General features: G+C 37.9%; 1 protein-coding gene across 1 annotated transcript in view; it reads right to left on the bottom strand.

Annotated features, from left to right (window-relative positions):
• The window catches only part of LOC131068674 (probable proteasome inhibitor), a 50,537-nt gene extending 37,775 nt beyond the window's left edge, over positions 1-12,762 (bottom strand). Inside the window, exons 1-3 of the mRNA XM_058003914.2 lie at positions 12,398-12,762; positions 12,108-12,297; positions 11,768-11,917 (exon numbers count right to left, since the gene is read on the bottom strand). Coding sequence (XP_057859897.2) covers positions 11,768-11,917; positions 12,108-12,297; positions 12,398-12,560 — 503 coding nt within the window. The 5' untranslated portion in view covers positions 12,561-12,762. The remainder of the gene's footprint in view (positions 1-11,767; positions 11,918-12,107; positions 12,298-12,397) is intronic.
• Positions 12,763-13,403: the final 641 nt, after the last annotated feature.

Genomic DNA, 13,403 nt, shown 5'->3' with positions numbered 1-13,403 from the left:
AACAGTTGGCTACTCAAAGATCATGCTTGCCTTTTGCATGTTGTATTTTCAATTTTGGGCTTCCAAATATTGCTTGATGGATATAAATATCATGTTCGGGTTGTTTGGAAGGGTGTGGTTAATTATTCTCTCTTTTCACATACTTGCAGATTTGCAAACAGCTTATTTAGTTGACGAAAACCCCTTGAAGGAAAAATCTTGTGGACAAAAACCCATGAGCTTTGAGTGATCAAAGAACGAAAACCCTTTGATTGCAAAGGACATTCTCATTCAAAGATTGCATTCAGGTTAGAGGAAGTTTGGAGTTTGTTGGTTTCTTCATTTTCATTGAATGTTTTGTGTGTTGTTTTGGGAGTTCTTCAAGCATAGTTGTTAGATTTGTTGTTAGTTTTGAGTTTTTGAGGTATCACAGCAGTATGCTACTGTTGATAAGTCTGTAATCAGTCCTATTTGCAATCATTTTCATTTGGTGAGTGTTGCATTAGTTTTGGTCCTCTCCCTTTAGAATCTCATTTACCCATTAAAATGAAAGAGTTTAAGCCCATAAGAGTCTTATTGTGCGTCTTCATACCTCTAAATATCCACCAAGTCTTGTCAAATTATGAAACACTTAAAAGTCTTTTGCAATATTTTGGCCTTTTAGGGTGGTTCTACAATAGTCATCAGGCTCCGACATGGTTCTTACAACCCCCTTTTGATACCCGACAAAGTCTTTAGCATTCACTTTTTGTCCACCCGGAAAGCCTTTCTTTTAAAGAGTGTTTCTCTCTTAGTGCTAGGTCGAGCTTTTTGGTTCTCAAAACCACGTCGAGAGCCAACAAGGTTTCTGAAACCTTGTCTTCTTGTGAAAAGTCCCTCTTTCAAAAGAAGCATCTCTCAAAAAGTTTGAACTTCAAGTTTTCTTTAGTTGATAGCTTAATGGCATGGTTTCAAAACCATTGTCAGACCCCGACACGATTTCAAAACCGTTGTCAAACCCTAACAATGTTTACATAACCTTGTTGAAGTCCGACCCATAACTGAACACCTTCATGGAGCTCCCATCATTTGAAGAGAAAAATGTTTGTTGAAGACTTGGCTGGAAAACAAAGTGAGTTTCGAAACTCTCTTTAGAGCCTGACAAGGTTTTCACAACCTAGTCAAAGCCCAATACCAAACTCACAACCATGCTTCATAAGTTAAAGATTTTAAAGGCTTGTCAAAGAGAAAGAAGAAAAGAAAGCAAGGCGGGATAATATGCAATTTCAAAACCTATGTGGGACCCCAACATGGTTTCGGCAACCTCTAAAATGGCCACTTCTCTTTATTTCAAGTGCTCTTGAATGTTGGCGCCAAAAGAATCCACCTACCTGTTGACGTGTTTTTTGTACACAACCAAACACAAAATAAAATACCCAAATGGTACCTTATCCTCTCTTGATTAAAGCCTCTGAATGCTGAAGATATCGCGAAAAGGATCAATCAGGGTGACTTCAAGGTTCTTCGTTGTAGGATCTCTACGTGTGGATAAGCTCTTTGTGGTATGATGTGATTTGTTGGAATCACAAGGGGACTTACACTCAATGACCTGAACGTCTGATTTGCTGGAATCACAAGTCCTACTAACTAACTGGAAGACAAACAAATGGCAAAAGAGGCAAGGTTCGGGAAGTCTACTCTACTACCTAGAATGCGAGAAGATGGATGAATGACTAGGTGGATTCCTCCTGGCTGGGTCTCACCATCAGGCTGAACAATTCAACACCAACTCAGTGCGATCTTCTAAGGGATGTTTCCAATATGCTCAAATCGTACACCATCTGACAATGATCACCATTCAAGATAATGCATGAACAATGGACGTGTAACGACTTAAGATTAAGCTCATTTCATTCCAGTTGACCACACAAGGCGTCCTTACAATCAGTAAGAGGCTAGTGGTATGGATTAAACGGATTCCACACAGGTGCATTCAACAATTTCCTTCATTCGATCTAATCATCTACCATCTAGAATTGAAGATTCAACAAGAAACCATGCATATTGCAAGAAACGACACACTTCACCATTACTTCAATGAAAATGGAGTTTGTTTACAATCAATGGCAACAATTTCTTGCCTTGTCCTCCTATTCTACTCTAATTGCTATTCAATCAACTGACTATCCACTATTAGCTAACTATTCTATTCCCTCTTAGCCTTTACAAATGAAGAACCGGGGCTTATATAGTGCCCTTAATACAATTCAATGGCTTAGATCAATTTGAGATCAATGGCCAAGATTCTGAAATGAAAACCCTAATTAGGGTTTGTTACAACAACTCAATTCTGACCAATGAAATAATTGTATTAATTGGACACATGTCTTCTCTGGAAAATTCGACCAATGGATAGCTGGGGTAGGTACATAGAAGTTTGTGCCACCTCCCATGAGTTAGGTACATTGAATCTAGACATGCTGAGGTGGACCAACCCGACTGGAGGAGTGATGACTGGGATGCCACCTCGTCTGACGCTTGCAACTTGGTAGATATTCAATTTGATGTTGCTGAGAAGCTAGCTTTAATTAACTCTTCTGAGACTATCTGCTTCTTCAACGAACCCTTGCTCTAACTTCTTTTGTCTTTGACGTGCAGGATGATGATGTACCTCGCCTTGGAATGCTGGATTGGAAGAAGTTATTCCTGATGATGGTTGACCGAAGAAGGTCGTCCTTGTCGATGCTAGACTGGAGGAGGTCGCCCTTATCCTTGCTTGATCTTCTTTGATGATACTGAGCTGGAGGAGATCATCCTTGTCCTGGACCGGATCTTCTTTGGTGAGAGCCTGCCAATTTGTAGATACTCCAGCCTTTGGAGTCGCCATCTTGACACCTACACAACATTTCAAAAATTAGTCCTTGATCATTAAAGGGTAGAAAATAAGACTCAAAAGGAGGATTTAAGATATTAATTAGGAAACTTCATGATAAATCTAGAAATTATCATTTCCTAATTAACTAATCAACACTTAGACTTTTCTAAAAAAAGTGCCCAAAAATCAAATCTTGAACAAGGATATTAAGATAATTTCGCCATACCTCCTCTTGAGTACTCAAAAAACTTGACAATGATGAAAGAAAAACTAGACTTCGATGGACAAGGCCTAGATTATAGTCCTCCTATTGATGAATTACACCTCCATTAGTCTTCAAAAGGGCTCCACCCTCCTTAGCTTCTTCAAAATCTGGAAATTCGCCTTCAACTTGCTCAATTTCGCACCTCCAAATATGCTCTTCAAGTTCGCATTTAGAACAATGAATGAATGATTTGTAACTTGAGGCAATACTCCCTCATTATATAGAGCGCTCCCCCCACTCAACCATGAGGCCGACCTAGTTTTTTAATAATAAAATAAGACAATAATCCAAAAAAGGAGGCCGACTTGCTTGCAAAAGCCAATAAATGTGTTTGAGCGCTCAATTTGTATTTTTTAATTTTTTTAAAAAATTAATTTTAGTGCCTCCAAAGTAAATTTTTTAATTATTTCAAGGCTTAAAAATTAATTTATTAAATTAAGAATGCCTTTTAATTAATGTGAATTTATTTATCCTCCCAAATGTCTTAATTTGGCAAATTTGGCGAAATTTGGGAATGCTTAGTGAAGTTTCTCCAAGATTTCGCCCTGGACCCTCTGGAAGGGTCAGGGGCGATTTTCCTTGCCTAGGCTTACTCCTTCATCATTTTAACTCCAATCAACTTTTACAAAGCTAGGAAATAGTCCCCTTCATTCACCCAATCCAAGTTTGATTTGCTTTTGTAAGGCAAAATAAGGGATTTAAGGATTTTCGCCCTGGACCCTCAACAAGGGTCAGGAGCGATTTTTGCAACTTTGACTAAAAATCCTCATTTCCTCATCCAAAAACTTCTTTACCAAGCAAGATCATGTTGATGCCTCCAAACTAAGCAAGAAAATCCTCATTCCAAGTTTTTAGCCCCGGACCCTCAGCAAGGGTCAGGAGCGATTTTGCAAATCTAGACTCAATCCATCATCATTTTTTGTTGAAACTTTTATTCATCACTAGGTAATGTCTTATCTTATCCATCCCATCCAAATTTGTCTTGTTTCTGCAAGGTAAAATGAGAGGTTTTCAAATTTTCGCCCAAGACCCTCAGCAAGGGTCAGGAGCGATTTTTCTTCTCTTGGCCTAGAATCAACAAGTTTTAAAGCAAACCACTACTCATCATGATCTCAAAGGGCATCTTTACCTTAGTGCATCCTTGTCTTAGCAAAATCTTCAAAGAAATAGGTAGTTTTGTGATTTTCGCCCTGGACCCTCAGCAAGGGTTAGGAGCGAATTTTGCTTCTCTAGCTTGTTTGCTTCTTGTTCGTCATCCAAATTATCTTCAAAGAGTAAAACATGCCTTTTCACATCCATTCCAATCATAAAAATCATTTTGTCCCTGCAAGGAAAATGTGTTTTTGAGAATTTCGCCCTGGGCCTTCAGAGAGGGTCAGGAGCGAATTTTGCCATTTAGACCAAAATGTTTCACTTTTCTCCTTGAAACCTCTTTGACATTCCAATTCAACCAAGACTAAGCAAAAAACATCTCCCACAAGATTTTCGCCCTAGACCGTCAGCAAGGGTCAGGAGCGAATTTTTAAGTTTTCAACAAAATCCTTCACTTTTTCAAATTGACACTTTCTCAGGTGGGTAAAGGGAGATGTCCTTGTTTCATCTATGTCCAAAACTTGACTTTTTTCCATGCAAGATGAGAGCTATTCAAAATTTCGCCCTGGGCCCTCAGCAAGGGTCAGGAGCGAATTTACCTTTGTTGCCCAAAATTCAACATTTTTCAAGCGTCCAAACCTTTGAATGATGCTCAACCTTCCTTCTAGGAGACCCTGCACATAAAAATTTAGCCAAAATTAGTGACAAATAGGCTCAAATAAGATTTTCGCTCTGGACCCTCAGCAAGGGTCAGGAGCGAAATTCACAATCTAGGCTAAACTGCTCAATCTTCAAGTTTCAAATCACTTCACAAGGCAAGGTAAGATTGTTTTCAAAGCCAGGAACAAGATTTCAAGCTCAAACAAGGTGGCAAATGAAGTTTATGATGATTTTCGCTCTGGACCCTCAGCAAGGGTCAGGAGCGAAATTCCTAATCTTGGCCAAAATCCATCATTTTCTTCAAGGTTTTCAATCAATTCCGAAGTCCAAACAAAATGCTTTGCAAATCAAATTTTGGTCAAATAAGGCAAGGAATGAGTCCTAGGTTGATTTTCGCCTTGGACCCTCTGGAAGGGTTAGGGGTGAGATTCGCTTTGGACCTCCTGAGAGGGTCAGGAGCAAAATTCGCATTGGACCCTCAGGAAGGGTCAGGAGCAAAATTTGACTTTTTGAACTCTCCATCAGGATAATTTTACGGAATATAACATTTAAGTATAAGAATTCTTATACTTTAAGTTATATTTCATATATACTTTCAGGATGTTTGAGAGTGGTTTCAGACCTCCAGGAGCTATATTGCAAAATCTAGTTTTTGGAGGATTTTCAGTTTCCAGACTTAGTCAAATTCAGGATCAGGACATTCCAGACTTAGCCAAATTTCAGGATCAGGACATTCCAGACTTCATCACTCACCAACTTGACCTCACTCAAGCAAAACCTGCTATCCAGGTGATCCCCTTGGCGACACTCGAAAGTTAAAGGCTAACAGACAAAACCCTAAAAGACCTAGAAAACAAACCCTAGAAAGCAAAAAAAGCAGGGATCCCCATTTGCAATGGGGCGATGTGTGAAATGGTCACAACACTACCCAACATTGAATGTTGTTAGAGTCGAAGGGAAAATTAATGCTTAAGCATTGAAAAGGAAATGTAACTCAAAGCAAGTCATTTTACAAGTGTTTGAGTAATAATTTCACGAAGGGTTTGAGAGAGAAGAACGTAATTGCAATTTTTGGAGAAATTGGACACGACAGAGCAAGATTTCACATAGAAGGGTACTTAGAGAGCAATAAACTAGTAAGTTATAGTTCTCTCAGCTCTGTAGTCATAATCTATAAGAGCATTTTTCAAACAATTTCAGCGGTGAAAGTTGTGTTCCCTACGTCATTCTACCAAAAAATTTCCCAAATTCTAAAGGCAAAATTTTGAGCTAAAATTTAGTCAAAATGAAGTATAAGTATCTCAATTACATCTATCATGTCTAACCAAAACATTGCCAAAAATTGGTGATACCACATTAGGGCACATCAATTGAGCCAAATTTTGGGAGAGGCTGGATAGGAAAACAAGACTCCCATCACTCAAAGGATGGTTGAGGGTGGCCCAATACAAGCAAGTAGTTTCCCGGTAGCTGTGCAATTGCCCAAACCTAGTATTTGAATGCATCGATCATTATGAACTTGATACTAGGCAGATTGGGAACAAATGATAACAATATACTCATCACCCTTGACAAGAAACATATCAGTGGATATTTTCGCCTTCCAAAAATTGAGGTGCATGCAAATTTTGACTATGTAATTTCTCACTTGCTATTTAATGAAAAGAAGGGGCAGTATAAGAATGTAATTGCTAGAGAATGGTTGGTTGTTCCCAAAAGAGGAAAATTCCAATTATCTAAGAGACTGCACAAGTCTCACTTTGTTGAGGACACATCAGACATGGTGGTGTTGCTACATAGATTGAGGGGTAATGTCAATGCTCATGATTTCAAAGATTGGATGTACTTTTTCATCCAAGTCATCATTGTCAGGGAACAATATTTAGATTGGAGATTACTCATTAGTGATCAATTGCATGACATAATAACTGGCTTCCCCTTAAACAGGTTTTTCTACATGTCATCATACATTTTTTGTGCTCTAGCTTGCACAAGGCAATGGTTTAGACTCCATCTTGCTAAGATTTACGATGAAAATGTTCAAATATATGATTATTAGACAAATTTGCAACTAGAAGAGTTATCATAAATTCAAGAGGGTTAATGATGCATTTACTATGAAGTTGGTCTGAGAGTTGCAAAGTGATCTAGGCCAAAGGATCTCTCTTACGGCGATTCAACCAGTTAGTATGGCAGTCATTTCATTCAATTTCAAAGGTTCACCTTCATCAGAGTTGATGGTTTTGATGGATTGCCTTATAAATTGCCCAAATATGTTGAGGATAGATTTATCCTCATTGAATTTTGTAGACACATGGCAAAGGTCAACAAAAGATGTGTTGGGAGAAAGAAAGCAAGTATTCAATTCCCAATTGGTCTTGGATACTACTCATGTAAGTCCCAATCTAATGCCCTCAACTTGGAGAGGGATGTAGTTAAATTTACTATCTAAACTTATGTGATTTCCTTTTGATAGTAAGAATTTTGTTAAGAACCATTTGAAATTAGGCCCCACCTTCCATCACGTCACACAACTTGAAGATTATTGGGCTAGCTATATGGATGATTATGAAGTGGGAAAAAGAGGTTGGATGAGACTCACACTTAAGCAAATTGTTGATTATAGATTGAACTGGGACATTTATGGTATTGAGGATGATGAGTCAAATGTAATAGATCCAATCTATACCAACCACATCCAAATGCAGCCAATTGTACCCATACAAAGGGATCTCAAGGAACCAAGTGATATTGAAATAGAGACTATTGTAATCCTGAGGACTCAAGAATGGCATGCCAAGTAGAAGGTTGAGACTTCAAAAGTACAACCACAAGGAAGACAAAATGTCACAAGCCAAGGGAATCCCAATCAAATAGGGGATTCATCAAGCACAACATTGCCTTCTACACAACTAGTTGCACCAGGAGAAGGTGGAGATGGGTGAAGAACCTCTCGAAAAGAGAAAACTAGAGAAAACTTGTGGTGATGTCCCACCCAAGGATAAAGAAAAAGGAAAGTAACAAGATAGTTGAAATAGAGAAAATTGTTGATGATTCCTCTTAACCAAATCTAAATGAATTTGTCCCTCCTGATTCTGCATAACAAAACATTCTAGAGAAACCTTCATCAAAGGTAAATCATGTTTCTCTTTTTCCCTTTGTGCCAAATATTACAAAGACCGCTCCATTGAGGAGAACTCTGCAATTGACATCTCCTAGTTCCTATCAGATATCAGAGCTGTAATTACATCTTCTTCCTCTTCATGCTTGGAAAACACCCTCTCAAAGAAGAGAAAAACACTAACAATGACTTGCCTGATGCTAACATTATGGGGCAGTTGTTGCAAATGACTCCTCACTCTAAAAAGTTGAAAACCACATCTAGGCTGATGGAGAATAGTGACACTAGGCACTTGTTTGTGGAAATAACACACCCCTCAACTTAGAAGGAACCCAATCAGGCTACCACAAGTGATTACAATATGACCAAAATTGACTTGGGACTAGCAAGCAGAGATGGAAATGTCCACAATTTTCAGGAAATAGCTTCTAGATTAGTGGAAAGTGTTGAGGCATGGACCAGCTAGGACTCGAACCTAGGACCTTCCATACATTGTTGGAGTGCTCTACCACTAAGCTACTGGCCCTTCTTGGACCAGTCCATCGTCGGTCCGGGTGTGGCTTATTTCCAACACCAACACCCCCCCTTAAGCCACACCTCTCGTGTGTTTGGGGCTCTTAGCCTGGACCTGGCTCTGATACCATTTTGAGACATGGACCAGCTAGGACTCGAACATAGGACCTTCTATAGTATCCATACGCTGCTGGAGTGCTCTAGCACTGAGCTACTGGCCCCTCTTGGACCAGTCCATCGTCGGTCTGGGTGTGGCTTATTTCCAACACCAACAGAAAGAACATAAAAGACAAGCATGAACTAAACAAGGCTGCGGAAATCTTAACCAACAATTTGAAATATTTTCTTGACCCCACTCCCCAACCAATCAGTCAAGAAAATGTGTCCTTTGATCCAAGCTCTAAAATTGGGAAGGAAACGGTGAGTAAGATACCAAAAGATAATTTTTTTGGTAGAGTCACTTAGGAGTGAGTGAAAGATCTAAAAGCTAACAGGCCTACATTTATTGAACAAATTAGGAAAATTTATAATGATTTTATTTTATTTAAATGATATGATGATTTGATTTTGTTGATAAATGACATAAACACAAAGATTGCAAACACCAAACATGAGGAAGAATCCCCTTGGCTTCAAGTTGACAAAGAATTAAAGGGAATTTTGGATCTGGTCTTATACAAGGCAACTGTAGAGCAGATCATTCCTCGTGTCGATGATCCTTGGTATATTATGTGGGGTAAGAGCGTTGCGTGGGAAGACTCCTTTTAGAATCAAAATATAAAGGAGCAAGGTATATTGTTGAAAGAATGCAATCATATCAATGATGATATCCACAAGGAACTTTCAGACGTTGGGGACCAATTGAAGAAAAAGGATAATGCTGGTGACACAATGGTGGAGGGATTGAAAGAACAATTTGAGAAGAATATAGAAAAGATATTTTTTGAGAAGAATATAGAAAAGCTATTTGATGAGCAAGCTATTTGTAAAGAGCATATGAGGAAGTTAGCAACAATCAACAAAATCTATCCTGGTATGAAGTTCACCCAATCAGCTTCACTGCCAAGACAGATAGCATAAGAAGCAATAAGATCTTTTGGAAGCTAAGAACCAAGAATGTCATGATTCCTCAACACATTGAGATCCCAACTATCACTTACGTGCTGAAAATCTTTAAAGCCTAAGCAACAGCCCTCCAGCAAACACTAGTGGATGGAACCAACATGGGTCCACAAGACTCACCACCTCAACCTTAGTGTATTTGCTTTATAAGATATTAAAAAATTTATAATGTTTCAATTGTATTAAACTTTTAAATTATATTTTTAAAGAAGCAGTTTCAAGACTTTGTGACGGTTACATTTGTAAGCCTTTAAATATGTAACCAAAAGACATTGCAAAGGATTAGAATTTTGATCCCCATCATAATTTTTCTGATAGTGAGACTCGATCAAAAGGAAGAAAATAATAAATTTTTGCCCATTTTTTTAAATGAGATTACAAGTCTGCGTGTTTGTAGTTTTGAATGTCTTTGTTATGATATTTATTGCAAGTCTGTGTTCTTCAATTTATGTCTGGTTACCATCTTTCTGTGTAAGTGTGGTGTCCATTTACTAAACATTCATTTCCTTTCTCAATGTGGTAAAGTATTTGATTTATAAAATTTACTTTCATATTCATTGATTATACAACCTGTGTGTTAAAAAGTTGTTTGAATTCATTTATATTCACTATTGAAAAGATTCTAAACTGCATTTAATTCATGACAATTATTAAAAGTTGTCTTTCCTGCTTTCCGGTTAAAAGCATGCCCCAAATTCGTAGTTCCTTAAAAGTTTAAATATTTAATCTTGAAAGGGGGTTGTACCTCAAGAAAATTCAGAGGGAAGTTAACCAATAACTTATCTAACTGTTGATTAATGATTTGCCTTTGTTATTTGGGTAAAATAGAGTCAAGAAAGAAATTTATTTAAAAAGGACGAATTTGTGAGCAAACTATTTCATTTGGTGCAGTTTGGAGTAAATCAGATAGTCTAGTTTTGACATTATTTGCTGAATTTGTGAAGATCTTTGGTGTGCGAAATGTTGAAATATGTAGCTAGAATCAGATTCTAGTTTAAGTTATTCATGTAATTGGGCTGGGCCCCATTGTAACTTATAATAATAGGGCAGGCCCTATTTGGGCGTTCAACTTATGTATTATGTAATTGTTATGGGGCAAGACCTATCAAATATGTAGCTTGTAATTAGACCTTGACCTATATAATTGTAACATGTAAAACTCTTGGCATAATATTCTTGCAAGACGACTTGGGAAAGTTAAAGGGCTAAGTCGCCTATAAATACAAGGCATCAATCATTATTCACACACATCTCTCACTCGGCGAATATATCCTATCAGTGAACTACTTCTGTGATCAGCGAAGTACAATCAAGGTCAGCGAACTGTTGCATATACAAGCGAATTATGTCTGCACTGGCAAATCCGTCTAAGGCAGCAAATTGGAGTTCTCAAGCTGGGCGATCATCCTCAAGGTTGAGCGAATACCATCCTAGGCGGACGAACTTGTTCAAGGGCTTGTGAAGTATGTCAAGGCTGCCGAATTCTGTCTCAGATTGACAGTGACCTGCATATACACTCTATCTTCCAGATTCAGATAAGTTTTGCTATAGTTGATGTGTGCCCTAGAAGGGTTAAATTGTAATCTAGTTCTGCGCCTATTAGTAATCAAATCTGATTTATTCTTGCTGGGTTTTTCACCTCCAAGAGAGAGGTTTTCCCAGGGTACTGCTGTGTTCTTGTGTGTTATGCGGTTATGTGCTTACTTTACCTTGCATTCTTATTTTCTGCTAATAATCTGATTACCAAAAACTAACACGAAGCCATAGATTTATTTGCTGCTGTAAATAAAGTTTAAAGACCTTTTATCTGTTGCCCATATCAGAAAATCAAATTAATGGTGTTCTTTGAAGATTTCATTAATTTGTTGTACTTCGGGTGTTAGACTAGTTGGCTAGTTTGGAGCATTTTTCGTTAAATTGGCATAACAATTGTAAAACAAAGTTTTGTATCTGAAATATTTCTGATTTTTTGGGTTGAGGACATAACAAAACCTGTAACTTCCGGCCAGCCATTTTTGGTCAAGAAAATCATATTGTTCAGTCCTTTTATGACAGCACGGGACCGCCTTAAATTTAGAAAACTGCGAATGGTTAATTGAAGATTTCATAACTATCTATCAAAATGCATGGATATGTTTGCAAATACACTAGACATGCATACCTTGAGGAGTTTGCAGCACTTTCTTTCTTTGGTGAATCTTCCAACTTCGAAATAATTGCCGAGTTTATTCTATCAACAAGAGTTGGGAAATCCTTATACTGTTCTGAATAGTTGCTGCTGGTGGTAGAATCATTTATATACTCATTGACACTGTAGCCAGAAACCCATTTACAAAATCAATACGACACTGCCATGAGATAGAACACAAATATAGCATTGAAAAATTAGTTTCCCTTCATCCAGCTTAGGGTTTTGCCGTGGTAAGTCGACAATTAAGATAGAGAAACTTTACAAAACACAGAGAAAAGATTAAATTAGAAAAATAATAATAACCGCATACTTGATCTCCAAATTGCAAGGCTCGGAATTCTCTTTCGCGCTAATAAGAGCCGCGTCGACTATGAGCATATCCCCCATAACCAAACACTTAACGATGACAGACTTGTTTTCTCCTTTATCGCTTTTGGAATAACAAAAGGCATATGCATCCTCCATTTCATTCCATCCCTCAATTCCAACTTCCTCATGACCTGCCAAATAACTCTCCGTTTTTAATCATTCTCATTTTCCATTCAGAATTTATCAGGAGACTATATAAAAAAATAGATAGGGTTTACTAATTGTTGTAACCTGGCGATGAAGGTGCTGATGCGGCCGCGGCTTCAGTGCCGGTGGCAGTTAGAGAATAGCCAGCGGATAAAAAAGATGCATGGACGGCAAAGGCCACTCTGTCATGTGCGTTTCTGAAGCTTGGGCGTGAAGCTCTAATTACTGCCAGTACTGAGTCTGCCATGGATGATCTCAACTTTCCTACCTGCTTTCTTCTGTTCTGATTTGTGACACGATAAAACTAATCTACCGTTTGTCGGCGTGGGAATGCGTTCCAGAAACCCGATTGCTGCCTTCAATGTATATACATTTGCATGGTCAATTTACAACACGCGTTCGCTTTTTTTTTTTTTTTTTTGTTATATTCCTCTTCTACCTTGCGGCATTTTATCATCACAACTATATATATATATATGAAAAACAAACGTAGTGGATACAGCTAACTTCGTAGGCGGCTATTCCAGCTCCAAAACGTATTAACGTATTATAGAAAGTCGCATAACATCCGATTACGGATGCATTGACGGCTGTGATTTTTTGAGGTACGTATAATACAAATGTTTTTGGAGTCAAAATAGCTACGTTCAATTTTGCATACCTACAAATTCTAAATGGTATATCAGATTTTAACGATTTTTATTGGTTGTCTTTGTATGTGACTTAACTATTTATAGTTAAGGTTCTAGTTTCTGGTAGTAATGATACACATGTGGGATTCATTATGCGTGAAAGGGTCAAAAAGTGGTCATTTCAAAGTGTCACTTGATACATAATAGTAATTTCACCAATAGTAGTTTGAGAGACCACTAATAAAAAAATTTAAAATATCCAATTATAAAATTAAATAACACATAATTCTAAGTGTTTATCCATATAGGCCCGCTCACATTTTTCACTTTAATGTTTATGAGTGTGGCCATTTAACTTTTCAACCACCCTTTTATGTCCACTCTCGGCCACGTACATAGCTTGGTTGGCACACATTGTTGATTACCATTGAGCCCTACAAACATCTATTTTTGTCAAT

Source organism: Cryptomeria japonica, chromosome 6 (assembly GCF_030272615.1).
Source record: "Cryptomeria japonica chromosome 6, Sugi_1.0, whole genome shotgun sequence".
NCBI classification, from domain to species: Eukaryota; Viridiplantae; Streptophyta; class Pinopsida; order Cupressales; family Cupressaceae; genus Cryptomeria; species Cryptomeria japonica.
This window is presented reverse-complemented; position numbering and strand designations above follow the sequence as displayed.